Raw genomic sequence first — 25,000 nt, 5'->3', positions numbered from 1 at the left:
GGTGTGGCAGTTCTCTGCTCCTTAGACTCTCTCTTCTTCATTGCCTCGATCACAGCCATCTCTTTGGCTTCCTTCTTCTCATTTCGAGCTTCATACTGCAGTCTGGGAACAAAATATTACAAAATTAAATAATTAGGCTTGTTAAACTTTATATAATGGCAAAACTTCATCTTGAGATTGCTAGGAGAACAGAATGAATACAGAATGAATTCAAAAATACTAAATTTAACAAACCGGTTTTCAATAATCCTCTGGACAATGTCGTCAGTGGTGAGGTTGTTCCCACTGTCAATAGTCCTGAAGATGCCTCTCCTTTTTGGTTCCTGCAGAAGAATAAAGTATAAGTCATAAAACTAACATTATACTTTTGAATATGAAGAGCAAGCAGAACAAATAGTTCTGATGATACTCACAGCATAGGGATCTGATCCATCTGTGTCTGGAAACACTTCTGTCTTGCCGTGACATACCAAATCCACCTGAAAATATGAGTAACTTGATTTAGTGAAATCTCTGACCCTTTATACCTGATGTATAAACTTCTAAGATAGTAACCCGCATTCTCGTCAAATATGAGAAAAATGCCCACCAGAGGGCAGCATAAGAGAGCATGACAATAAAATTTGTTTTCACTTTTCCTAATCTATGAGAGACGTAAAATGAGAGGACAATAGTTGGAAAGAACTTAACAAATATTACAAATGATACGACAGTGACATAACCCCACTTAGGCATTTAAATAATCTAAAATTTGTAGGCTTTAGTAAGAAATTGTAATAAAAATGTACACAAGGAGGCAGAATAAAGCGTTGGTGTCCCATTTGTAAGAATAAAGGACTTACATTTTTGTCAGTGTTCACTTTATTCAAGATCCATGTGACATACATTGTGCTACCACAGTAAGAGGCTGATCTTGTATTAAAATACAAGATAATATAAAGCTTTATTGAATAAGTGAACTGTAAATGTAAAGCTTACCTTGAAATGATCCAACAAGTCTTTTCCGACTGCATAAGGTGCTCCAATCACCACCTCTGACACATACTGAAAAGAATTGGAAAAATAATTAATCAGCGATGCCTTCTGTGTGCAAAAATATGATTGTTACACCCTTTTGTTGTTAAATGAACAAACAAGAAAGTGAGTGCAATGAGATCTTGGTATAATGTCCTTGGATATGAGGGCATAGAGTCTCAGTGTTGCAAACTGATAGCTGACCAGCAGGAATGAAGAGAGGCACAGAGCCAAGCCGAGTTCACGAAGCTGAAATATCCCACTGTGAACATGTGTTTGAACTCACCCTACAAGCCAGCACACTCAGTGTTCGCTCATGAATGTTCATGATTGGATAATTCTTGCCCTTGTACCGGTTCACTTCCTGCAAAGAAAACATAGTCAAGACAGAACAGTGAGTGCACACTCACTGTCATTGTATTTAGCAATACTGTTATGAATAAATGGCTGACTTAGCAAGTGCTTAACAAGACTTTATGTTCAACTTTTATGCAATATATTTTCAGAACTTCTTTGCAGTGGACCAAGGACAAAAAAGTAATTTAAGTATTTCTTAGTTAATTCATAATTCTATCACATCTAAGGCCTTTGTTCATCTTTCATTTGTTTGGTTGGATGTTTTATTTAGTTTTAGATGAGGATAAATAAATGGAAAACCACATACAGCTAAATAACGAAGTGCAAAAAATTTATTTAGAGATGTAGTCGTACCTGGTCAAAATGCAGTCCTACAATGACGTAGGGCTTCTCCGCTTGTTTGTAAACCATTTCTAAGAAGTCAACGTGGCCAATATCTACAGGGAAGATATTGTCAAGGCAAAAGCTAATATACAGTACAGTTTGTACATGAAGCCATCCTAATCATGTTTTCTTTGTTGTTGATAAGGATACGAAAGAGATCGAAAGCCCCAGCCACATAGATAATTGTGTCTCCGGGCTGTGGCTCCTTTCCTGAGGCAAACTGGATGATTTTCTGTGACGTCTGGAGGAACTGGGAGACTCCTGTCCATGGACTGTGGCCTTTGGGACCCTTCAACACAGAAAAAGTATTCAAACATAAATTAACAACAAAAAGGAGGGCTGAGAGATAAAGGTTATTATTTTAGCCATACCTTTCCAAAGTTGTCTGTATGCGTTTGATAATCTGGGTTACTCTAAAAACCAAAGAACAAACATTAACAACAAAGCACAGGACAGTAATAAGATACAGCATTAACACTCAGATAGATCTTACCATATTACTGTGATGAGCTTTGGTCATTAAAAGCATACGTCCCACCAGGTCAGTGGTGGAGACCCCCTGAGTGCGTTTACACTCTTTGTACCGCCCCTCACGCTTCACCTCTTCGTATGTGTCCTTACCATCTACTGTGAGAGTGATGTCGTCTGGCAAACAAACATAAATATAAATAACATAAAATATATATGATGACTATATTTTGATGACATGTGAAATAGGAGACTCACCTCCATGGACACAGTAGTCACAGTTGTATTTGTCGAGAGTCTCCAGTGTGGTCACATAAGGTGCTCCTTCAACTATTTCGTCCACCCATTTTATAGCGCGCACCATCTTGTACCGCTCCTCTTGTGTGAACACAGGGGGTCCTTTGTGTTTTGAGATTTCGGCTTCAAAGAAGAGAAATAAGTCACTTATTATATGCTCATATATGCTATTATATACTCACACAGTTATGCAAATTTTTATAAATACATGATGAGGCGGAGATAAGTGTTTTGATCTGTTAAGAGAAAGATCCTGCAGGTATGTTTTAACGACTGGATCTTTAGTCTTAGTTAGGGGTTGTACTTTATTAGAAATTTGTATCCTTTTAACCTGTAAGACAATTGAAAAAGAAAATAGATGGTGGTCTGCTCTTACCATCAGTGTGTACTCCGACTATGAGGTAGTCTCCCATGCCTTTTGCTTGCCGCAGCTGGTTGGAGTGGCCGTAGTGAACCATGTCATAACTGTTCAGAAAATCAATTAAAAACACACAAACATACACATACACAACATAAACATACAATAATTTATCCTGCCACTAGTTGTATTACTTGATATGATGTTGAAAATCTTGAATTACACTGAGTGTTTGGCAATTAATTCATACAAGAAACAACAACAAGCCGTGCCCCATGTCAAAGGTCACTAGAGGAAAGGTAAAGGGAGGGACATTGAAAAACTCACTTTATTCTTCACACTACATTAATTGTAATAATAATTAAGAATGTAGTGTACTCATTAATATTCTTATACAAAATTCTCAAAAATATTTATATTTTTTAAGATAAAATAATAAATTCCATATGAACAATAAATTAAAAGTGCATGTCCCACTTGATCAGACAAGACAATGTTAAGCACCCTACACCAAAAAACAGCATATTTTGGATTTATTTTACACTTCTCCTCCTTTCCTGTTTTTCTGCTGTAGCCTACCCAAAACATTTCCCACTGATATTTTCATGCAAAGCAGGCTGTCTATTTCAGTTATTTATAACCACCACATGAGACCAGGTACAACAGAGGTACATTTCAACAGAATTTCATTTTGTGCAAAATGTCACACAACAAAAAGTATGATAGGGGTTGGTAGTGAGCCAGATAAAGACACATGACTTCAATGAAAGTGAGAGACTTGTGTAATAGAAACATTATTATGCTCTTGCTACTACTGCTACTACTACCACACTGAACTAGGTCTACTATCACATAATTATTTTTGACTGAAATGACATGGAGGCCTGTTAACAGCAATGGCTTGTTTATTATCTTCCTGGCCTGAAATACTTACTTCAAGAGCATTTAATATATGAGAAGGTCAGACTGACTGAGGGATTTAAAACGTTCTGTCAAAACCCCTGATGACTAATGTTGATCATGCTAGCTAGCATTAGCAAGTTAGCTCAATGGAAGACTGCTCTCTATTTTTTTTGACCAGAAGTGAAAAATTAAAACGAGACTTTTAGAGCTCCTACCATGCACACAGGGACAGGACAAGGGACCTACCAGCCATCACACCACAAACGCACAAGGCGCTTTCTCTTCTCCGGGCTGCACATTGCTCCACCCGGCTTACTGCACCCGGCGTCGCGCATCTGGTCGTCGACGGTGGCGTGGTGTCCGTTTTTGATCATCTTAACGGTTTCAAACAAATAAAGATCTACAGATAAGAAATTGCTGAGGGGTTTATTTGTATCAGCAGCTGCGTACTTCAACTGAGGTATTTTATTTGACGGATCAAAGTGACACGGACAGAGATCACCGGACAACGCCTCCCGCTTACGTCACATCGTACGAATCGGATCAGGGTGACGTACGAACGCGTTGCATAACGTGCCCCGTCGACCACGCCCCTTAACCCCAGGCCTTCCCCGATATGTCTATGGCCTCCAGTGTATTTTCCCACATTTCAAACACAGGTACACAACTTAAACGTGGATAAAAATTCACTGAAAGGAAGCTGATGAAGTTCTATAATATAAAATACACTGGTTGTATTGGTATTCAAAATTCAATGTAGATAATAATTCAAAAAATAAACCAAGAGGACCAAATTCAACCTTATTTTAATATCAAAACTGTGGTGCCACATTGCCAGCATTCGTGAACAAGCGTTCTCAGACATGCTAGTTTTTCAGTAAAGCCTTAACATCTGGAGGGTCAAAGCAACCTGAATAGGACACATAGGACACATAATACAGAATCTTCCTGAGATAATAAATACATCAGTTTGGTGATCCCCAAGTATGTCTGTTACATGATAATAAAAAATAAAAATAAAAAAAGCAACACAAGTCATTCAGGAGTGAGCAGACCTAACTCTGCCTTATTAGCAACAAAGTTGAGATAAAAATGTAAACAATAAACAGGTAATCTAGGTCCTGACCTGAGCAACATAACAATAGTAGCTAGCATCAACAGCAAATAAGGATTAAATAATGTTAAAAGCAAAAGATCATTATGGAGCACATCATTTCAACAGTGCAAACATACAAAAGAGAAAAAAAATCCTCATTAACCACCATTTAGGTAAACAAAACCTTTAAGAAAAAGCCTTTTTCAGTGTCTGTATAATGATGTTCTAATTCTAAAGCACGTAATTAAACACTGTCCTGATCATCCAAATTCCACTGAAAATCCTTCATTGGATAATGGGTGGCTTTCTCTGGAATAAACATTTTACAAACTTGGTAAATTGTCCATACAATCTATGCATGATCTGTTAATCTATTCTTATACATAATAAATAATAACAACCGAGTAAGCAGCCTATTACCATTGGTGCCAACGAATATCAGAAGTGGTATTCTAAACCACTTTAAATCCTGAGCTATGCTGTGCTTAGTTGCTGCAATGGAGTAACAAATGTAAGACCTTTACCACACAACGAAAGAGTCCAGTATCTCAGTAAACTTAAAATAGCACCTACGTTACATGTGTCTAACACATTTTTCTCATCCTCCAAGAAAAGAAGGGCTAAACATACCAAAAGGTATGTTAACTATGACATTCAATTAGGGTAATTATACATTTTTTTTCTTCCCCATTCTTCCTTTACGATAACCTCGTCCAAACCAACCTCCTTGAACAGATGGGGTTTCTATAGAGACTTCAGAGTGAGCTGAGACATGTTCCTGCTCTGTAGATGGAGTAATGACTTCACGAGAATGAGTGTTGGCCTCTTCTGGCTGTAAAGGTGTAGCCAAAGTAAAAATGGGATCCTCTGTCCTATGAAGAAAATAAGTAAATAGCAATTTAAATTTGTGTTACTTGACTCTTTAGAGCAATGACTGTGTTATTAATGTGTTTTACCTGTTATAGGGTGGAACATGCATATTTAGTTCCTCCATTAAAAGTTTCATAACATCATCACATTTGGCATGAATTTTAAGCACTGCCAAATCATCTTTTGGCGTCCACTGTAGCATAAGATAGGCAAAATAATGCCATGATTTCCAAATACTTTAACTATTTAAATACTTAAATACTACTTGAGAGACAAACATAATGAACAAAGCATACCTGAAGATTGACAATGTACAGTTGTGGCCGCTTGATTGCAGGTTTGTTCATGGACCATAAACATGGATATTTTTTCAGCACCTACAAAAATACCAAGATCAAGTGATAATTTGAATAGAGGACTGGGCGGCGGTCGGGGACGGGTGTCTCGACGGCCTGGTCCACACACACAGCATCTGGGTGTGACGACATGGAACATCACCTCACTGGGGGGGAAGGAACCCGAGCTTGTGCGGGAGGTTGAGAGATACCGGCTAGATATATTCAGGCTCACTTCTACGCACAGCTTGGGCCCTGGTACCCAATTCCTTGAAGGGGGTTGGACCCTCCATTTCTCGGGCGTTGCCCACGGGGAGCGGCGGTGAGCTGGTGTGGGCTTGCTTATAGCCCCACAGCTCAGCCACCACGTGCTGGAGTTCACCCCGGTGAAAGAGAGGGTCGTGTCCCTGTGCCTTCGGGTCTGGTACAGGTCTCTCACTGTTGTGTTGGCCTATGGGCCGAATAGCAGTGTAGAGTACCTGGCCTTCTTGGAGTCCCTGGGAGGGGTACTGGACAGTGCACCAACTGGGGACTCCGTTGTTCTACTGGGGGACTTCAACGTCCACGTGGGCAACGCCAGTGACACTTGAAGAGGGGTGATCGGGAGGAACGGCCTCCCTGATCTGAACCCGAGTGGTGTTTTGTTATTGGACTTCTGTGCTAGTCACAGTTTGTCCATAACAAACACCATGTTCGAGCACAAGGGTGTCCATAAGTGCACGTGGCACCAGGACACCCTAGGCCAGAGGTTGATGATCGACTTTGTCGTCGTGTCATCTGACCTCCGGCCGCGTGTCTTGGACACTCAGGTGAAGAGAGGGGCTGAGCTGTCAGTCAATCACCACCTGGTTGTGAGTTGGATCCGCTGGCAGAGGAGGAATCCGGAGGGACCTGGCAGGCCCAAGCGTGTCTGTTGTGAACGTCTGGCAGAGTCCTCTGTCAGAGGGGCTTTCAACTCGCACCTCCGGGAGAGCTTCTCCCAGATTCCGGGGGAGGCTGGGGACATGAAGTCCGAGTGGGCTATGTTCTCAGCCTCTACTATCAATGCAGCCGCTCGTAGCTGTGGGCGTAAGGTCTGTGGTGCCTGTCGTGGCGGCAATCCCCGAACCTGGTGGTGGACACCGGAAGTAAGGGATGCCATCAAGCTGAAGAAGGAGTCCTATCGGGCCTTGTTGGCTCGTGAGACTCCTGAAGCAGCTGACGGGTACCGGTGGGCCAAGTGTGCTGCAGCTCATGCGGTTGCGGAGGTAAAAACTCGGAGCTGGGAGGAGTTCGGGGAGGCCATGGAGGAGGACTATCGGACAGCCTCAAAGAGATTCTGGCAAACCGTCCGACGACTCAGGAGGGGGAAACAGTTCTTCACCAACACTGTTTACAGTGCGGGGGGAGAGCTGTTGATCTCGACTGGGGATGTTGTCGGGCGGTGGAAGGAATACTTTGAGGATCTCCTCAATCCCACCGTCACGTCTTCCGAGGAGGAAGCAGAGACTCAGAGGCGGACTCATCTATCACCCTGGCTGAAGTCACTGAGGTAGTTGGCAAGCTCCTTGGTGGCAAGGCTCCTTGGGTGGATGAGATCTGTCATGAGTACCTTAAGGCTCTGGATGTTGTATGGCTGTCTTTGTTGACATGCCTCTGCAACACTGCGTGGCGGTCGGGGACAGTACCTCTGGGGAGGGGAGGATGGAGCGTGAAATTGACAGGCGGATCGGTGCAGCGTCGGCAGTGATGCGGTCGCTGTGTCGGACCGTTGTGGTGAAGAGGGAGCTGAGTTGAAAGGCGAAGCTCTCGATTTACCGGTCAATCTACGTTCCTACCCTCACCTATGGTCATGAGCTCTCGGTAATGACCAAAAGGACAAGATAGCGGATACAAGCGCTCGAAATGAGTTTCCTCCGCAGGGTGGCTAGGCGCTCCCTTAGAGATAGGGTGAGGAGCTCGGAGTAGAGCCGCTGCTCCTCCACATTGAGAGGAGCCAGCTGAGGTGGGTTGGGCATCTGTTTCGGATGCCTCCTGGACGCCTCCCTCGGGAGGTGTTCCGGGCATGTCCCACCGGGAGGAGGCCCCGGGGAAGACCTAGGACACGCTGGAGGGACTATGTCTCTCGGCTGGCCTGAGAACGTCTCGGGATCCCCCTGGAAGAGCTGGAGGAAGTGTGTGTGGAGAGACAGGTCTGGGAGGCCCTCCTCAGACTGTTGCCCCCGCGACCCGACCCCGGATAAGCGGAAGAAAATGGATAGATGGATGAACTATTAATTTGTAATGTATAATAACTGCTGTGAAAGTAGGTCTACCTTTAGACTTGAGCCTAAACAGAGAATGACATCTGCGGTCTTGGCAGCCTGTGCAGCTCCTTCCCAGTTCAGAGGTTGTTCAAGTGTTCCTCGCTCCCCAAAGTGCACAATAGTGTCTCTGAGTTCACTTCCACAGTGCCTACACTTACGCCCTGTGTTGTGTCGGTGAAGTGAAGTTCGTTCAGTAACGTCAAATAAACGCACATACTCCCTCACAGGAGAACATGAGGTACACACCTAAAACACAGCAAGAAGATATTTAAGTCAGTTATAATTCAACAAGTTCTCAAATGGTATACATACCTCAATAAACATGTTTCCATGGAGCTCAGATAAGGCTTGTCTTGGGAGACCACTACGTACATGAAGTCCATCACAATTCTGTGACACAACATGTGTAACCTATAAAAGAAGACATGATTAAGTAAAAGTATATGTTTAAGTAAAACCATTAATCAGTAAAGGCTTCATCCATTACCAGCCTTTCCTTATGCATTGTTCTAATGCACATATGTGTGTATGTTGGCTCTGCTTTGCTAAGATCAGACGAACTGTAAAAAAAACATGTTAAATTGAGTATATACAATAAAATATGTATGAATTTAATTCACATATTTATTGTACCTGATACTCCGCCCTTTCTGCAGTTGTGTCCAAACTCCATTTGGACCCCTGTAGTCTGGGATTGAGGCAGCCTGAAAAAAACAAACAAAAAAACAAAGTAGGGTTAAAACACTGTACAGAGATAAAATAGCTTTAAATTATTGGACGTACCGTGCTTATGCCAGCGCCTGTATAAACAACCAGGTTTTTTGCCTGTTTAATAGCAAGAGCCAGCTGCCTCACTTTGGATTTTAACTCATCAGAATCATCAAAAACCTGCAGAAACACACACCAATAAAACTGTGATTGCAATAGTCTTTAAAAAAAATCTGATACTTTCTTGATGCAGAGAATCACACTTCTCACACAGCAGCGTTGGTCCAGAGCACTGTTTCAGGGCACTGGTCCACTGTCTCAGTAGCTCTGAAGCGTACCTCATCCTGCTTCCTCTTGAGCACCTTCCTGCGGAGCTCCCTTCTGCACAGCTCCTCCACCGTGTCCCGGTGCAACTCTAGCACAGCGGCCTCCTCTTCTGACCGCTCCGCTTCGGGTTTCTTCAAGACCTTTCCCACCTTCACGCAAGAAACCAACCAAGAACAGGAGCGTAAAACAACCTCCCATCTCCACATTCAATAGTATCGGTAACAAACAAGCTAGGCCAAGCAAGCTTTGAAAGCTTTAATTCACCGACTTACCAATTTGAAAATTGTCCGTTCCCTTTCCCGTTGTAGTATTTTTGCCTTTTCAAGTGCTTTTCTCTCCGACCGTGAAGAAAAAACAGCGTTTGCATCTCCGTCCATGATCCTGCTCCAAAATCAGCTGAGAAACATTTATTCAAAACAACGGCCGACGTGTGCATACCGGAAGTGTCTGAGGAGGATCATGGGTCACAGCGCCTCCTGCAGCTGGGAGGCTGAATTGTACGCAAAGGTTTATTTATACATTCCTTTGTCCTTTTTAAGAGACACGTGATATTGCTGTGTAGAGTCAATTTAAATTAGGTGGTCTAATGTAGGTATTTATTTACGTTTTATATAATAACATGTACAAAATCTGTATTTATTCATTCAGTGCAGGGAGACCTAAAAAATAACATTTCAACCAAGAAACATGTTTTTAAATATTTATTACAAACTTGAATAAATAACATAAAAACAGCTTTACCTATGAAAAAATTAAGGCCATGTGCATTTTGACCTTATGTTGTACAATACAAGGCAATACCTGGAGTAACAGTACTGTACTAGTCGGCATGTATAACAAAAAACTAAGGCGGCATATTTCTTATTTGCACAAGATATAAACTATTTACTGTGCATCAAAGTATTCACACAACTGCTGCTAAGGCAAAACAGCTCCATAAAAAACGGGAAAATATTCAGTAGTGTACTTTTGTAACAATATGGCAGATCATCTTGGTAAAATATGAAAATTGGTAAAAAAATAAATTAATAAAATAATTACCCAATAAAAATAGTTTACTAAAATGATCTATAAAAAGTGTAAGTCTTGAAATGTAGTATTTATTTTTCAAGTTCAGTTTAGTTTATGAATACATTTGTGTTTTCATAGTAATTATAGGCATGTACTGTAGACTGGACATTTCAAAGGGTTTCCAAAAAGTCCCAAAAGCAAAACATCTTCCTTGCTATATTCTTGACAGATCCCCAAATGACAGGAAACAGGAGACATAAAAATTACCTCTAAGCTACTGCAGTATTGCCTGCTCCTTAGCTCTATAATATAATATCCACAGTCAAACTATCACGTCTGACGGAAATAGCGAACCACTGACAGCACTGGAGATGGAGCAATGATATACAGCAATAGGGATATCTTGGTGTCAGTTTTGTTTTTTTTGAACTCCTCTAAAATGTAAAGATATTCATGTAATCGCTAGAGGTCTTATTAGGATCCCACAGTGGGGCCAATTAGAGGGGTGTCATTGGGGTCTGGAGGTGTAAGTGCTCTTGGGGACCCTCTGAGGATTTGCTCTGTACTGTCCTGCCTGTGTCTCTAATGGCTGCTGAGCGGTGAATCCAGGCTTGTGCCGAGACCTCATGCTAACTCCTCGGTGCCTCTCCGCTGTCTTCTTCTGGATCCTAGTGAGAAAAGGAAAAAGCTTCAAGCCAATGACACTCAGGCACTATCCAAAAGAAAAAGAAAAAGAAAAAAAATCTGTGGCCTGCGGTGTGAAAATTATAATTTTCTTCAAATTAAGAGGAATTCTGCTGCTGTGACGGTTTGCAATGCTACAGGAAACTTTTCTTTATAGAAGTTAGGCAAAAGGCAGCAAAAGTAAAGTAATAGTCAAGCTTACATCAAACCTCTCTTTCTCTCCAGTGACTTCTGTGTCGCAGCTGACAATAAACTCTTTCCTCTATGTTGGCCTCCAGGTCCATTCTGAAAATAACCAAACATGATGTATTTTGGTGAGAAATTCTAATTGTCTATGTACACTAATTGACAATACAAATACAAACACCAGTTGATATTTTAAAGACACTTTCTCAATCAGAGGTAACAAGAATGTCCCCCTAAATCAAACACAGAGAGTATAACAGGTAATGTTTTTAAAATACAATTAATTTTACTTGTCGCTTGAGCTCCCTTTCTCGGGCCAGGTCTCGGTCACTGCTGATCAGCTGCATTCTCTCTCTAGTCGTTAGACTGAAGAAGATATTATGGATCTCAAACCGTGCAGCATGCAGCTTAAGAGACAATTAAAATAGGCCTCATGTCTTAAGACTGTTGAATACTGCAACTCAATGAAACAGATGAGTGAAATGATCTTACCTGTAGAGTTACTCTCTCTTGCAACATAAGGTCTTGTCTGGAGGGGAGTCCTTTGTTAGGGCTATGCTTCTGAAAGGCCTGTAAAAACTGATGTGTATCCTGTAGAAAAAAAAACAAAACAAAACACATTATTGTAATAAATGTAATAGTATTTTAGTTCACACTAGATCACACATAAGAATGATGAACACTTAACTTGGCTTTTTTTACTACTTACCCTGGCGGTGCGAACCAGCTGTACCACTCTCTCAGTCCTCAGCAGCCTTCGTGTCAGAAAGCCCTTTGCAGCCGCAGACAGCAGGTGGCGGTAGTGGTCCGGGAGTGGGATAGAGGAGGGCTGTGGGTGAATAATGAAGACCAGAGGGGAAGAGAGAGGAGAATGCTAATACCATCAATGACATCCAATTAATTTCCTGCAAAGATTCTCAAGGTCCTTTGTTGGCATCTGTTTAGGGCATCAATGGAAGCAGCCGTACAGTTCATCATTTTAATAGGATATAATAAGCTGAATAATAAGCAGGCGATGTGCTTTTCTCTCACTTGTTGATTGTACCAGTGTAGTGCTAAAAGGGCATGGCTGTTGGACAATGTGGTAATGAAGCTGTCATAGCGGGACATAGCAACAGCAGATAATATGGACTACAAAGACAAAACCAAAACCGGGGTAGTATTTTTTTTAACTGAGCGGATGAACCTGCACATGGTGAATACAAATCCTATAAATACAAGGGTAAAAGGGTCAAACTAGTGCATAACTGTCATGAGCGAATGAATGTGATGCAAATACCTGGGAGAGGGTCGGAAAGGTCACTGTGTCCCCAAGACGTGAGGTGGACACGGAGCAGGGCAAGGACATGATCTGAAGAAGATGGTAACGCTCCGCCAACGTCTAAAAGAAACAGATATACAAGAGTAATCTATGGAGCAGAGGATGTGTGCACAGGCAGACATGCGTACATTTGGGAACAGGCAAGGTTGAAAAATATTGAATCGGAAAGGACAGCAAATGAGGCAGGAGGAAAAATTAATTGAGGGTAGAGAGAAAGAGAGATGGGGCAGGAGACGCGGGAGAGAAGTGAAAGGATGACAGGGAGGGATGGCGGAAATTAATACAGCCATGGAGTAAAAACGAGTGTGGAAAAGGTATGAGACCAAACAAAGAAGAGAACGAGAAAAGAGAGCAGAAAAAAAGCAAGAACCATTAGTGGTGGCACGCGGCGGGACGATCTGGCACTTAACCACAGCCGCTCATGAATTAAGCAAATTATCCTTTTTTCTGTGTCAATTCCCCTGGTTCCACTCCTCCTGTGACCACTGAGGGCACCGCTTGGTCTCTCATCACACCCCAGATGATGGAGTGGAGTCAAAAAGGAAGTCTTTTTTCAAACTGCTTATGTTAATTATATTGTTGTTAGGATACATTAATTAAACAGAGACAGCGATTAATAGGGCAAGGACACTGGCCAAGAACAAATACAGACACGAGCCGAAGAAACCGGGACAAGCTGCCAAAGCAAAGCACGTGTCCTTGAAGTATTGCACACACACACAGTCACACACAAACATGCAGGCACCAGAGCAGGCGACCATGCCAGCTTGACTCTTAGGATGTAATGAAACATTTATGGTGGAATCGCTGTGCTTTCCTTTATCACTGGGGAGAGTCTGAAGGTCCCTTGTAATGAACAGATGTCTGTAGTCTGCCCACGACCCAGGTCTCCAAGCACATTTCAACAGGTATGGCTGCCATATGTGCGTATTAATGGGTTACGGGCATGTATAAAGTGTATTTACTACAATAGTGATAGCATTACCTGTACCAACCTTTCTCTGTCTCTCTTAAAACCAAAAATCGGGAACACTGGGCTCAACATTAATTTTTAATTTCTTGCTCGTAGGTGACTTTTGGTGGTGTCAAAGCGATGGGGAGTGAATTATAGCGGCTGTACAGGAAAGATGTAGTGCTTCATCTGTACTCCAGGATGATGCAATCTAATGCAAAAAGGTGGCAAGAGGGACAGTGGACCGCAGTGTTTTACTTAACGTCTCCTCCAAGTCTTACAGGGTGTGCCATTGTTCATTTAAAGAGACCTCGTTGTGTAAGATGGACATAAAACAGGCATCTGGTAAGATATCTTGTCATTTTCCATTTTTTCTTGACTTCTAGTGTGTAGTGACTAGGCCTTAGCACCTTTATGTGGACTCGACATCACCATGAAGAATAACGACCAGTCTCTTTATGGGTTGATTAATGAGAATAGAAGTCAAAGGTAAATATTTTAGTTCATTAGGTCACCTGTAGTAGTTGTTGCTGTTGCCGTTGGTGCTCTTCCTGAAGCTCTCTGATCTGTGCCGCATGGATCTGTCTCAGTTGCTCCTGTCTTTCCTTCACACTGCCGAGGCCTTCATGCCACCGCGCCGCAGCTACACATCATTGAACACAACACATGGTCAGAAATGAAGATTAATGACTGTTTTCTCTGGTTGCTGTGAGGGATTTATCATCTGACACAGCCCATACATAAGCAGCGTGATTATGACGTGACAACTAAAAGTAAAACCAAGTCACTTTTTTAGTTTATCACAAAGCAAATGTTTACACACAGGTCCAATTTCACAGTAGTTGGGGTACAGAAATTCTGATATGAACATATAATGAAGAAAAGAAAGAAAAATTCAATGATGCATAACTTCAGTGTCTAGTTTACTTACAGAATTATAGAGGGTGTTACCCATATTATTGGGACACAGTCTTGTTATGTGATACTAAAATAAACACCACTTCATGACATCACAAGGTGGAACAGGCCATTTTAAGCTTTAGAGATGTAGACAGATTAATACTCAAACATGCGTGAATGAAACAAAACACAATTCCTAAATATATTTTTGATGAGATAACATTTTAACATGACTGAAAGTTCATGTGAGTCAATTTTGTATAATATACGATCTTTCAGTGCTACGACAGAAATGGGGATGATCAAAGATGCTTCTAACTGTTAATAAAGTTTCTCTACAATTTTGTGAAGTGCTCTAAAAGACTTGTGACTGACCTTTTGGAGTGCTGGAGCTGGCTCTACTTGCTGCTGCTTCTCTCTCTTGGACGACTTCTGTCATTTGAAGTCTACGTTTCACCTTTGACCCCACGCCCTGACCTTCAACTCCGCACTTCGGGGTCATGTACTTCTTCTCACGCCTCTGAGATTCATATACACTGTGAAGCCACAACTCAGAGGGAGTGTCCACATCGTAGGACTGGTTCAAAGACGTGCAGTGGGAATTGCGACCCAAATCCGAATAAATTTTCACTGAATGGTTACTTGTATCGGACAATACAGAGACATTATTCCTGATTGTGGCTTCTGGGAGACATGTGCGAAATATGTCAGGAATGCACATCCTCTGTGCCGTAGTTAAGGTACCTTTGGCTGATGGTAGCCTTCTAATATTCTGACATTTAGAAGCTGTCACTCTTGTGTGATCTTTCTCTCTACTGGTCGTCATTGCCATAACATGTTGTTGTGAATTAACTGTTTCTGTCTCTATAAGTGAAGTTTTGTCATTACTTCTTTTAAGGCTGTCCGGTGATAGGCTCCTCTGTGACAGACTAGCATCACCCGACCAACAAACTGAATCGTTCTGGCTTATCTGCGTCTGCTGACTCTCACTTTGACTGTTACTTTTATCCACGTTCTCTGTCAGCGTGCACTCCAAATCTGAGATCAGCACTTTGAGGCCAGACAGGTTGAACTCGAGCTGATCTATGTGCTGTGAACTCTTGGCTAAAACACTTGTTACATCACTCTCTATAACACTGACAGGCGAAGTTCTGTTCTTACTTCCTTCAACCTGGTCGTTATTTATGGACGTATTGATCACTGGCTCCTTTTGAGTGATCTTATCAAATGGTGCAGAGGGGCTTTTGGCTTTACAGGGTACAGGACTCCTACAAAAGTTCAGGACTGGGATGTTTTGATATTTCTTGATATCGTTAAAAGCTAAGGGGGATGTATTGGCACTGCACTCGCTACTTTTGCTCATGTTTTCAGTCCATACTGGCATTGGCAAGGAGACATTTCTATTCCCACTTGTGTTTACCCAATTATGCACCCTAATTGAGTCATAGCTTTCACTGTTAGGATTTATCACATAGGTCTGTGCTGGGTTATCAATTGTTAAATGTGATTCGTCAAAAATGTCAGTTTTTCTATCACTTTCACAGGATCTCTTCAGTGATTGGTCCACAATGGAACTATGGCTATCATTCCTCTCCTGACCCTTCCTTGGCTCTGTCACTTTGGTGTGCTGCTCATCATTCTCCTTATCAGACAGACTCTGCTCCTCTGACTTTGGCTGATCTTGAGTTCTGTGCTGAATTTTAGCACTTTTGGCCTGGCTCCGAAGCATGCGCTGACGCCGGCGATACTCCTGAGATTTTTTCAGTAAAGCCTGGAGACTCATTCGATAAGGCTCCTCTGACGGCGCTGAGTCCTCCTCATCAGTCTGCATTGTTTTACTGAGTTGACTGTGAATTTCTGTGAGGTATGTCAGTGCTGGTGGATCCTTCAGTGGGCCTGTAAGGTCCTCCTTTAACTCTACTTCTTGATCGTTGTCATTTTGAGTAGCTAAATGTGAAGTTTCTGTTTGCACTGGATAAACATCACAGGACTCTTCTGCTGAACTGGGATTAATGGAGGAGCTTTGGGGATTTTCAGCTTTTAAATCAATACCAAAAGATGACTCTTGACCACTCCTCTCCAAGTCTTCGCCATCAACAGGCGGATAGTTAATAATATCCGGCATCTTTTTAACTGTATCTGATGAGTTATGGACTAAAAAGCCTTCAACACTGTCTTCTCCTGAACAGAAAATATCCTCTTTTTGACTACCTATGGCCATGATGGTGTTCTCTACATTTGTGTAACTATCATAACATGAATATAATTGGTGGAAGTAGGTCTTACTTGAATGCAAATCTAAAGCTGTTTCACTGTCTTGAGGGAAATTATGTCTTATTTCATTATACCTTGTTTGAGGAGGTAAATGAGAGGTCAAAAGGTCACTGCACGTGGTTGACGTGAGTGGATGGAGACTTTCCTGGACATGGAGATATTTCTTTGTAAAAATGTTTTGTGACAAGGATCCACTGATACTGTCACTGGGCGATGCACGAGTGCCAAAATCTGATTCTTTGAGGAGCTCTTCCAGTGTTGGTGTTTTTCTTATCTGAAATACAATTAACACATTATTATATACTTGGAGTGGCAGTGTAATTATATAGTAATAATCAAATAAAAATATCTGTTCATCATAATTTTATACAAAATACTTAATTCCCTTAATTTTTTTTTTAACTTACATGAACACTGTGAAGAATGGTTTGGACATAGGACATTCTTGTATCATCTTTGTGCTTCCTGTTTCTTTCAGCAGCCTTTTGTGCAGTCTCTTTGAGTTTGCCCATCTCTTCTCTCTGTGCCCCTGAAAGCTGTTATCAGCACGCAACACACTTTTACTTGGAATATCCACACTAGCTACAACTTCAAGAGCACAAATATACACACTCCTAATACATATAAATAGTATACATATCAAAGCCCCTAAGACAGTACTAAGACAGCACTAAGATAGTAACATAAGATAGATAAGTGAATGTGTGTTTAGTGCTTTAAAATACGGAAACACAGGCCTACCAGAGGAGGGAGGATAGGTCGACCATGGAAACAGATAAGAGATGGTGACTTCGGTTTGTTCTCATCAACATCTTTAGTCCTTTTTAGCCGAGACAAATTAAAGTCTACAAACTTCTTATAGTCCTCCATGAAACTTCATTAAGACTGACAAAAACAGAACTTGCAGTGGTTGCTATGGTAAAGTATCTTGCTAGCTAATGTTGTGTTAGCTGTCAAAGAGCTAGCTAACCAACGTAACGTAAAGTTTATAAGGCAATCTCTCATTCCTTGCATAAAAAACTTTGACTCTGGCACGGAAGTGTAAACATAACAAATAAAACCAACAGTAGTTGACGTAAAAAATAGTTATTTCTACCAAACGCGGACTCCTGGTTTTGGATCAGTGTTTACATTTTACCCGCCTCTCTTCTTCAGCCGACGCACGGTTCACGCAGACGTACGCAAAACGCGGACTGGATCCGCAGAGGAGCCATCATTGATATTTTTAAAAAAGTAATAGGTGAGGCCCATTGACCGTATAAAAGAATATATACAGTCTATGGTTAGGCCTAGTGGTTTGACGAATTCCAGTCCAGCAAATTATGTGATCTCGAAATTTGTGTCAACTGTACCACGTTAACTGCAAACCAAATGACTAAATACTTGTGATCTTTCAGCGTGCCGTGGAGATGGACTTGGCCTTCTTCACCCGAGGTACGCTGGCAAATTTGGCCTCTGCAATTTCTGGAATATAAAACATACATATTTCTAGAAATATTTACTTATGTTGTATTTCTATATACGATGTACAATAACTTTCTGGCTTTCTAATAGTGGGTGTAAATAGTATTTATTTATTTATTTATTATTCAAATAGTAACCTACTATTTTTGTCATTTTATTTCAACAAAACAAAACCGTTTTTCTGAAGTCTATTGGCCTTTTACATGGTAAAATCGTGAGTTGGGCAGTTCCAGAAATATATTTTCAACATGACAGTCCTCATTTTATACATGCAAATGTATGTTGATGTCACTGTGATTTTATTATTATGACAACACGTGATGGAAATTAAATTTCCAATGGAATTCTCCATTCATTCAGAAGCATTTTTGTTTAGGCATGAACAATTATGAATGTTATTATTTAGAGGGCAGAAATTTAACTCAACCACTGAAGAAGGGGCACACATTATGCAAACTTTTCTTTTCTTATTCTTTTAAGCAGGTTTAATGAGGTTTAGCATTTTCTCATCATAAGCAGACCTAAAATAGTATTTAGTTTATTTCATGTTTATTTGATGAGGTCACTGTTTTTGTAAAGAAGTTTCAATGTATGTAATTTATTACAACATTTTTAGCACTCAGAAGTGGTCTTACATGTTTTTCAATGATATGATTTCAATATATTGAACTCTTGCTGATTATTTTGGTGCTTAAAAGGTCTTCACATGTCATTCTTAAAATTATTGTAATTGTGAAGCATCTAGGCATTTATCACTACTTGTCATTTCTGTCACAATGGGAAATAATAAAAAAAAATATAAAAATATGATGGAAATGACTAAATGTTATTTCTTATTTCACGATTACGTCAGTGTTCAACTGTAGCTCTCAATGTGCATAAAATCTACCGGTATAGTTTTTTCTCAAAAGGTCTACATTTAATAGAAATATGAGATGTTTCAAAATGACTTTGAATACATATACCTCTGTCTTGAAGTATGGCAATAGCTGTGGATGCACGTGCATTAGTGTGACAAACAATCTATAAAGTTACAGTTAGTATGGTGTGATGGAAATGACCTAAACCTTGAGACAACTATCATTTAATCTTTTTTTTTTTTTTCTACAAATACATGATACATTATAATAAAATAAGAAATATATGATATGTCTTAAAGTGATTGATACATCTCTATTGGATTCAGAATTATGATGGATTGAATGTCCAAAACTGGACTGTGGGACAAGGGGCGTCCCCATATAAGCCACTCACAGCAAAGTGGATTAATGCCTCATACATTTTTTCAGAGTTTATCTCAATGTCTAGTTTGTTTGGCAAATGCACAGAATAAAGATTTCTTTTTCACCTGGACACAAATTTGCCTATAGTTTGGGAATTGCCCTATGTATATTTAAATGCATATCAAAATGGCTCAATTTCACCTGCTACATAAATTATAAGAATTAACTCCGCTTTTGCTATGCAGTTAAAAACTTAAACAAAAATAATAATAATTATACCAAACTTATTTCAATAATTTGACTTCATAGGAATCACCAGGACAAGCCAAAATAAGAATCAAAACTCCAGTAAGAACCTCATAGCCTATATGAGGAATTCCTCAATCATTAACCACACTTTTACCATCCTGGTTAAATTCTTGGAAAATACACACACACACTAAACATTTGAACATGTTTATTAATCATATACAAAATAAATTACGCTGTTTATTAACAAACATACAATATATACAGTACGTCAATAAATTAAAAAGATGCATAAGACCCATAATGAACAATTATTCTTGAGATTACCAATACCTTATCATCACCACTTACTGTATCCACAAATTGAAAAGAAAGAACAATAATTTAGGTGATAAATACTTGCAAAGACCGTCACATTTTAAGCATTTTCCCACAGAAAGTACTATTGGAGAATAATTTATTACACCCCCATACAGAAATATACAAAACACTGACTTTCCTATTACAGTATCAGGGCATTTCTAAATAGACTAAACCATTTTCACACAAACTCACTACTTTTCAATAATTGCTTAAGAACAAAAAAGATACCCACTGAGTATTGTAGGACATGGATTGTGTTTAAACAGGGTAAAGTTGAATAGTCATGTTGTACAGTTGTTGCTGTGATGAGTGCATGAGGAGAGAAGCAAAAACAAACAGTTAATTTGAGTGATCAAAAGAATCCTTGGTTCATTCACTCTGATCGATCAGACGGTGGGTGAAAGGGCTTTTAGAGGTGGCGTGATACACCACAGCCAGGCAAACAACATAGTGATGACTCTCTGATTGGCCGAACAGTAGGATAAGGAGTTAATGATTTGCATCCTCTATCATCAGATGTTTTGAAGAAGGGCTTGGCCGCCTGCTGAGTTAAATTGCAAAAACACTTTGTGGATTAAGTGAAGTGGGAAATGGTGAGGAGTTTTTAAAATCCTTCCTGCAATGATAAAATATGTATGAATGCGGTCCAGGAGTGGTTGCGTGGGTTTCTGATAAAACGACTTTTCATGAGTGGGGCTATTACCCCTCTGCAGACAGAGAATAGGGTCAGTGTGTCTTACAAGCTCATAAACACAGTTGATTATCACAGTGGTTGGATGACCCTTTAACCCATTGCACTTTTAAAATGAAAATACAGCCACCATAAACCCTATACGGAAGACAAAATCAGTTAAAATTTTACTTTACACCAGTGCTACACTCTTGTGTCTTGTCTTCACCTGAACGCCACGTATAAGCCTAATATAAAAACTCTCACAAGGATTAGCCACACAACATAGAGCCGAGTTGAGGACAGTTTTCAACACACTGTATTTGCATCACTGCTCCTGTGAGCCACAACATATTTTTGTATGAAGACGTCCATTTAACAGTTTTACACCAATGATTAAAAAATAAAATAAAAAATCACCAACACGATAAACATGTTGCTTTACCGTGGCCCACAATAGATAATTATTTTGTATTTTACAAGGGGACAGATGTGAAGTTGTGATATATCTTTTTTTGTTTTATTTATTTTTTTGCTCAGGTTCTTTAAAGAGTTGCAGAACATTTTATCAGTGCTTGGGACAGGCACAAACCACATCTCTATCAGGTAACCTAGTTGCTGGAGGTTAAATAGCTATAAATTCTCTAATGATAGATACAGCGTTGGACTTTTTTCACTTAACACTTTATATAGCTCTGGTTTTATGGTTGACTGGGTATGCAAATATGCTTATTGTTCCAAAGATTATGGGAAATAAATGTTTTTAATCTTTAGTCAATTTTCCTCCTTTTGTTATTCCCAATTCAGTTAATTTGCATTAATAAAAAGTCTTTGTTAATCTTAATAAGCACACAGCTGTCTACTTAAGCCCTCCTTACAATAGAAAGTGTAGGTTCACCCATTGTTAAATGGAACAGTGTTTGAATGAGATCTACATATATTTAAATTTACCCAAAAATAACAACTGTTTGAATTTAACTTTAAATAAATTAAACTTTACACACAAGGCCATTAAATAGCTTAACATAATTGAGCATAAAACACAGAATACAGTAATACTTCCCTGACAAATACAAAATTCTCTAAACCAATACTAACATTAAACATACAAAATATAGACATCAAAGTACCCTTGTAACATCCTGCTTAAACAAATTTCATTTTGTTTTTTAATTTAATACATAATTTATCTTGGCAAGTGTATGTCAGGCAAAAGCCCACTAAAAATAACCTTTCCAATATGAGGAAAATCAAAAACTGTGCTCAGGGGCCAATTCTGAGTGATTAGGGAGAGGGAAGAATAGATGGTACCTTAATCAGGTACACACAGCTTTTTTCACGCCTCTGATTGGTTTAGTCTGAGTCTGTTTGTCCCGCCTTGAAATAACATTCAAACCAAGCAGTACCACCAGACTACTTTCTCTGTAGAGAGATAATGGTACACGGACATTCCCAGAATAGGTGTAGCTACCTTAATAGAGATCAAAGCCATCATCATTAAAATAGTGAATATTATTATTACCTCATCACATACACAGCACACACTGTTCACAGTTACACACACGTTCCTAGTCACTACAGAGAAAACAAAGCTATTCAGTAGTTAAGCCACTTTTGGTACAGTTGCAAAATAGAGAGACTGTATATCAAACGGATTCTGTTATACCACTTTTTACAGTTCATTACAAACAATGCAAAGATAATAGTCTTTATAAAACTCCAGACTCTACCATACATAGACAAAGATTCTCTAAGTATATAACACCATATAAGACTACCTATAATAAAGCTTGTGTGACATGAACCTAAACTTTTCTGTGATAAAAGCCTTAAAATGCATGTATATTACTGTATGTCCCTTTATCCAATCTTTTTTTTGTTTATTTTAGAGTTAGTTCATTCCTTTTTACATTTTTCTTGCCCTCTCATCCCTTTGACCCAGTTCTAATGCATATTGTATTAAACAAGGCACTTGCCCTTCTTAATGTCAGATTTAAAGAAAAAATAATAAACATTGTTAAAAAAAAAAAAAAAAAAAAAGTAGTAGAATTTGTTTTAGTAATTACAAACAATTTCACTTTGTCAAATCTCTATTGGGCAATGGAAGCCAGTTGGACTTGAAAAATTGAAAGAAAGTACTGAGAAAGCTGCACAGAAAGTGAAGACACTGTAGAAAAAATACAGCTAACTAAATATAGCAACACCAGAACAAATACAAGCCACAGAATTTCACAGAATTCCTGATAAATATCAATTCACACACAGAGAATACACTTTGGACCTCATGTGAATGACGACACAGTACAAAACAGTAGAAATACACTTACCACCATTGTGTAATATACTATATATTTGATCTAGTTCTTTTCCAAAAAGTTCTTGGTTTGGGCAAGCAAGATGAGAATTCAATGCCACTACTCCAATCAGCTGCACGGTCACAAAGTGTTGGCAGAAAGAGAGAATCCCAATACCTAAGCGCACAGATGCCTGTAATGTAATATGTAATGTAATATGTAATAGTGAATCAATGTAAAATCTAATTAAAGTAAGTTGTTCTTTTGTGTTTTTTTTCCACTGAATTGTAAATTGTTTTGGGCATTGTTTTGGGTTTTCAGTGACCATATAAACCCTGTGTCGTCCCTGTGCTAAAAGATCAAGTCCACTGTCTGAAACCCTCTGATGCTCCACATTTCTTTCACCTGCACTGACCCCATCATGGATGTACTACAGAGCAGATAAGCCACTCAGGCAAAGTAAAGGTCCCGCTAGACCTCAGGTAAAAGTTTCTTTTATACGAAACATTGCATCTCATAAAACAGTAAGATCTGGATTTGCTTATTGCTGCCATTATTATTGTGTCAAAAACATTTGATTGTTATTATTTCAGTGCAATATTCTCTATGAACATTTATCCCAGCTGATCAGTGATCACATGAAAAGATACTGACCCTATCATACTGAGATGGATTTAAATAACCCTGTTCTACAGTACATCCAGAGTCAGTGCAGGCCAGGGCAGGACACAGAGGCGACCGGCCGTAGCTGAACTCCATCTTGACACACCCTCATCCTGCTCCCCTCTCTCAAGACCGTGCATCTGTTTTTGACTTCACTATTGTTATCACACTGGTCGCTGTGGCCATCTTCCCTGGTATGAGTGGACCAATGACCGATGAGGCCACACCTCCGCCTCCCCCTCCAGCCCGCACCCCAACTCCCACTGAGGGGGTTCGTGCCACAGTCCGGGCGAAGGTCTGTAACGCCTCATACTTGGACCTCAGAGCATCAAGCTCAACACGCATTGATGCATTTTCATTGGCCAGTTTGTCCACCTCCTGTTGCAGCTGGGCCTTCTGCTTCTCCAGCTCCTCCTTCTGTGTAACGCGTTTCACTCGGCAGCTAGCGGCGTAGCCACGGTTCTTCAGGGTCCGCCGCCGCTGCTTCAGTTGGAGGATTTCTTCTTTGGTGAGCCCTCGGAGGTGCTGGTTCAACTCTCGCACTGACATGGTCACCAGCTCCTCGTCCGTGAGACTGGTGCCATTCTCCCCTGGCTCACGCTTCACCTGCACAAAGAACAGGAATGAGGATTGAGAAGAAGGAATGAGAAAGAGGAGTGAGAAAAAGTTGTACTACTACAGCTAAAAGCATGTCACCTACCTTTAAGGCTTTGTTTCCTTTGTTCGCCGTCGTCATGCCCCAAGAGCCTTGCTCCTCTGAACAGACCTGTGAGAAATCCGAACATTAGATCATCTGAAATAACAGCTGCATCAGGACCTTTTATACTGTTGCTACCTACACCTTCAGTCTAAACATAATTGTACACTTACCCACCACAATAATGTGTGACCAGTTCTCCTTTGTAGGCACTGTGTTATATATGTGTAGCAGTGAAGGTGACTAGTAAACTTTTCACAGAATTTCCCTGGCTTCCTGTTTCCTGGTGGTTTCACTAACAGTGCCCACTACCTTGTAATGTTGAACTGTTATTGGTTGATTTCAGGCCAATCATCGAGAATTGAGCAGAAAATAAAAGGAAGTGGTAAAAACTGTGGGAACGACTCCAGGGGAAAACCAACTGTTTCAACTGTTACATGTCGGTATAAAAGACATTGTGGTGTGGCAGGTGTCATATAATAAAATGGCAAATTAACACATGGCCTAGGCCGTTATGATGTGCACCCACTAGTGTAAACAAAAGACAAAAGGATGCAGAGACAGAGGTGTGAGTCAGATATCGACAAAGACATCAGTGGAGTGCAAAGATGAGGTCAGTTCTTAGAGCGCGCGGCTCCAGTGATGAG

The 25,000-nt window shown here is 40.2% G+C and overlaps 4 protein-coding genes across 5 annotated transcripts; all 4 read right to left on the bottom strand.

The window, feature by feature from the left end:
* Window positions 1–5: 5 nt before the first annotated feature.
* Window positions 6–4,316, bottom strand: LOC110165194 (ethanolamine-phosphate cytidylyltransferase; the record flags this gene model as incomplete). The annotated part of the gene is made up of 12 exons (XM_020930363.2): window positions 4,028–4,316; window positions 2,897–2,985; window positions 2,482–2,643; window positions 2,249–2,400; window positions 2,127–2,168; window positions 1,906–2,044; window positions 1,726–1,808; window positions 1,301–1,378; window positions 979–1,044; window positions 414–479; window positions 235–323; window positions 6–102 (listed from the first exon to the last, which is right to left on the bottom strand). Coding segments are annotated over exons 1-12 (1,191 nt in total), but the record flags the coding sequence as incomplete, so codon positions are not given.
* Window positions 4,317–4,569: 253 nt separating this feature from the next.
* On the bottom strand, window positions 4,570–9,824 carry sirt7 (sirtuin 7). The gene is made up of 10 exons (XM_055161123.1): window positions 9,675–9,824; window positions 9,414–9,551; window positions 9,151–9,255; window positions 9,001–9,071; window positions 8,855–8,927; window positions 8,680–8,778; window positions 8,377–8,613; window positions 6,044–6,124; window positions 5,834–5,940; window positions 4,570–5,749 (listed from the first exon to the last, which is right to left on the bottom strand). The coding sequence occupies exons 1-10, from the start codon at window positions 9,777–9,779 to the stop codon at window positions 5,545–5,547; spliced, it is 1,221 nt and encodes a 406-aa protein (XP_055017098.1). The 5' UTR covers window positions 9,780–9,824; the 3' UTR covers window positions 4,570–5,544.
* A 264-nt stretch (window positions 9,825–10,088) lies between these two features.
* si:ch73-100l22.3 (centriolar coiled-coil protein of 110 kDa) lies at window positions 10,089–18,095 on the bottom strand. Its single transcript, XM_020930370.2, has 10 exons — window positions 17,472–18,095; window positions 17,138–17,266; window positions 14,832–17,004; window positions 14,072–14,199; window positions 12,563–12,664; window positions 11,993–12,112; window positions 11,776–11,874; window positions 11,574–11,690; window positions 11,300–11,382; window positions 10,089–11,081 (listed from the first exon to the last, which is right to left on the bottom strand). The coding sequence occupies exons 1-10, from the start codon at window positions 17,598–17,600 to the stop codon at window positions 10,922–10,924; spliced, it is 3,240 nt and encodes a 1,079-aa protein (XP_020786029.2). The 5' UTR covers window positions 17,601–18,095; the 3' UTR covers window positions 10,089–10,921.
* Window positions 18,096–19,859: 1,764 nt separating this feature from the next.
* mafgb (v-maf avian musculoaponeurotic fibrosarcoma oncogene homolog Gb) lies at window positions 19,860–24,981 on the bottom strand. Of its 2 annotated transcripts, none has more exons than XM_020930394.2 (3): window positions 24,527–24,981; window positions 24,357–24,422; window positions 19,860–24,262 (listed from the first exon to the last, which is right to left on the bottom strand). In XM_020930394.2, exons 2-3 carry the CDS (start codon window positions 24,390–24,392, stop codon window positions 23,783–23,785), a joined length of 516 nt encoding a protein of 171 aa, XP_020786053.1. In that variant the 5' UTR covers window positions 24,393–24,422; window positions 24,527–24,981; the 3' UTR covers window positions 19,860–23,782. The 2 variants fall into 2 exon arrangements, with proteins under 2 accessions (XP_020786053.1, XP_055017099.1); XM_055161124.1 differs by having other exon boundaries at window positions 24,531–24,981.
* Window positions 24,982–25,000: the final 19 nt, after the last annotated feature.

Source organism: Boleophthalmus pectinirostris, unplaced genomic scaffold (assembly GCF_026225935.1).
Source record: "Boleophthalmus pectinirostris isolate CB_2022bp ecotype Guang Dong unplaced genomic scaffold, ASM2622593v1 HiC_scaffold_345, whole genome shotgun sequence".
Classification (NCBI taxonomy): Eukaryota; Metazoa; Chordata; class Actinopteri; order Gobiiformes; family Gobiidae; genus Boleophthalmus; species Boleophthalmus pectinirostris.
Note: the sequence above shows the minus strand (reverse complement) of the source record. Positions and strands in the feature narration are given on the sequence as shown.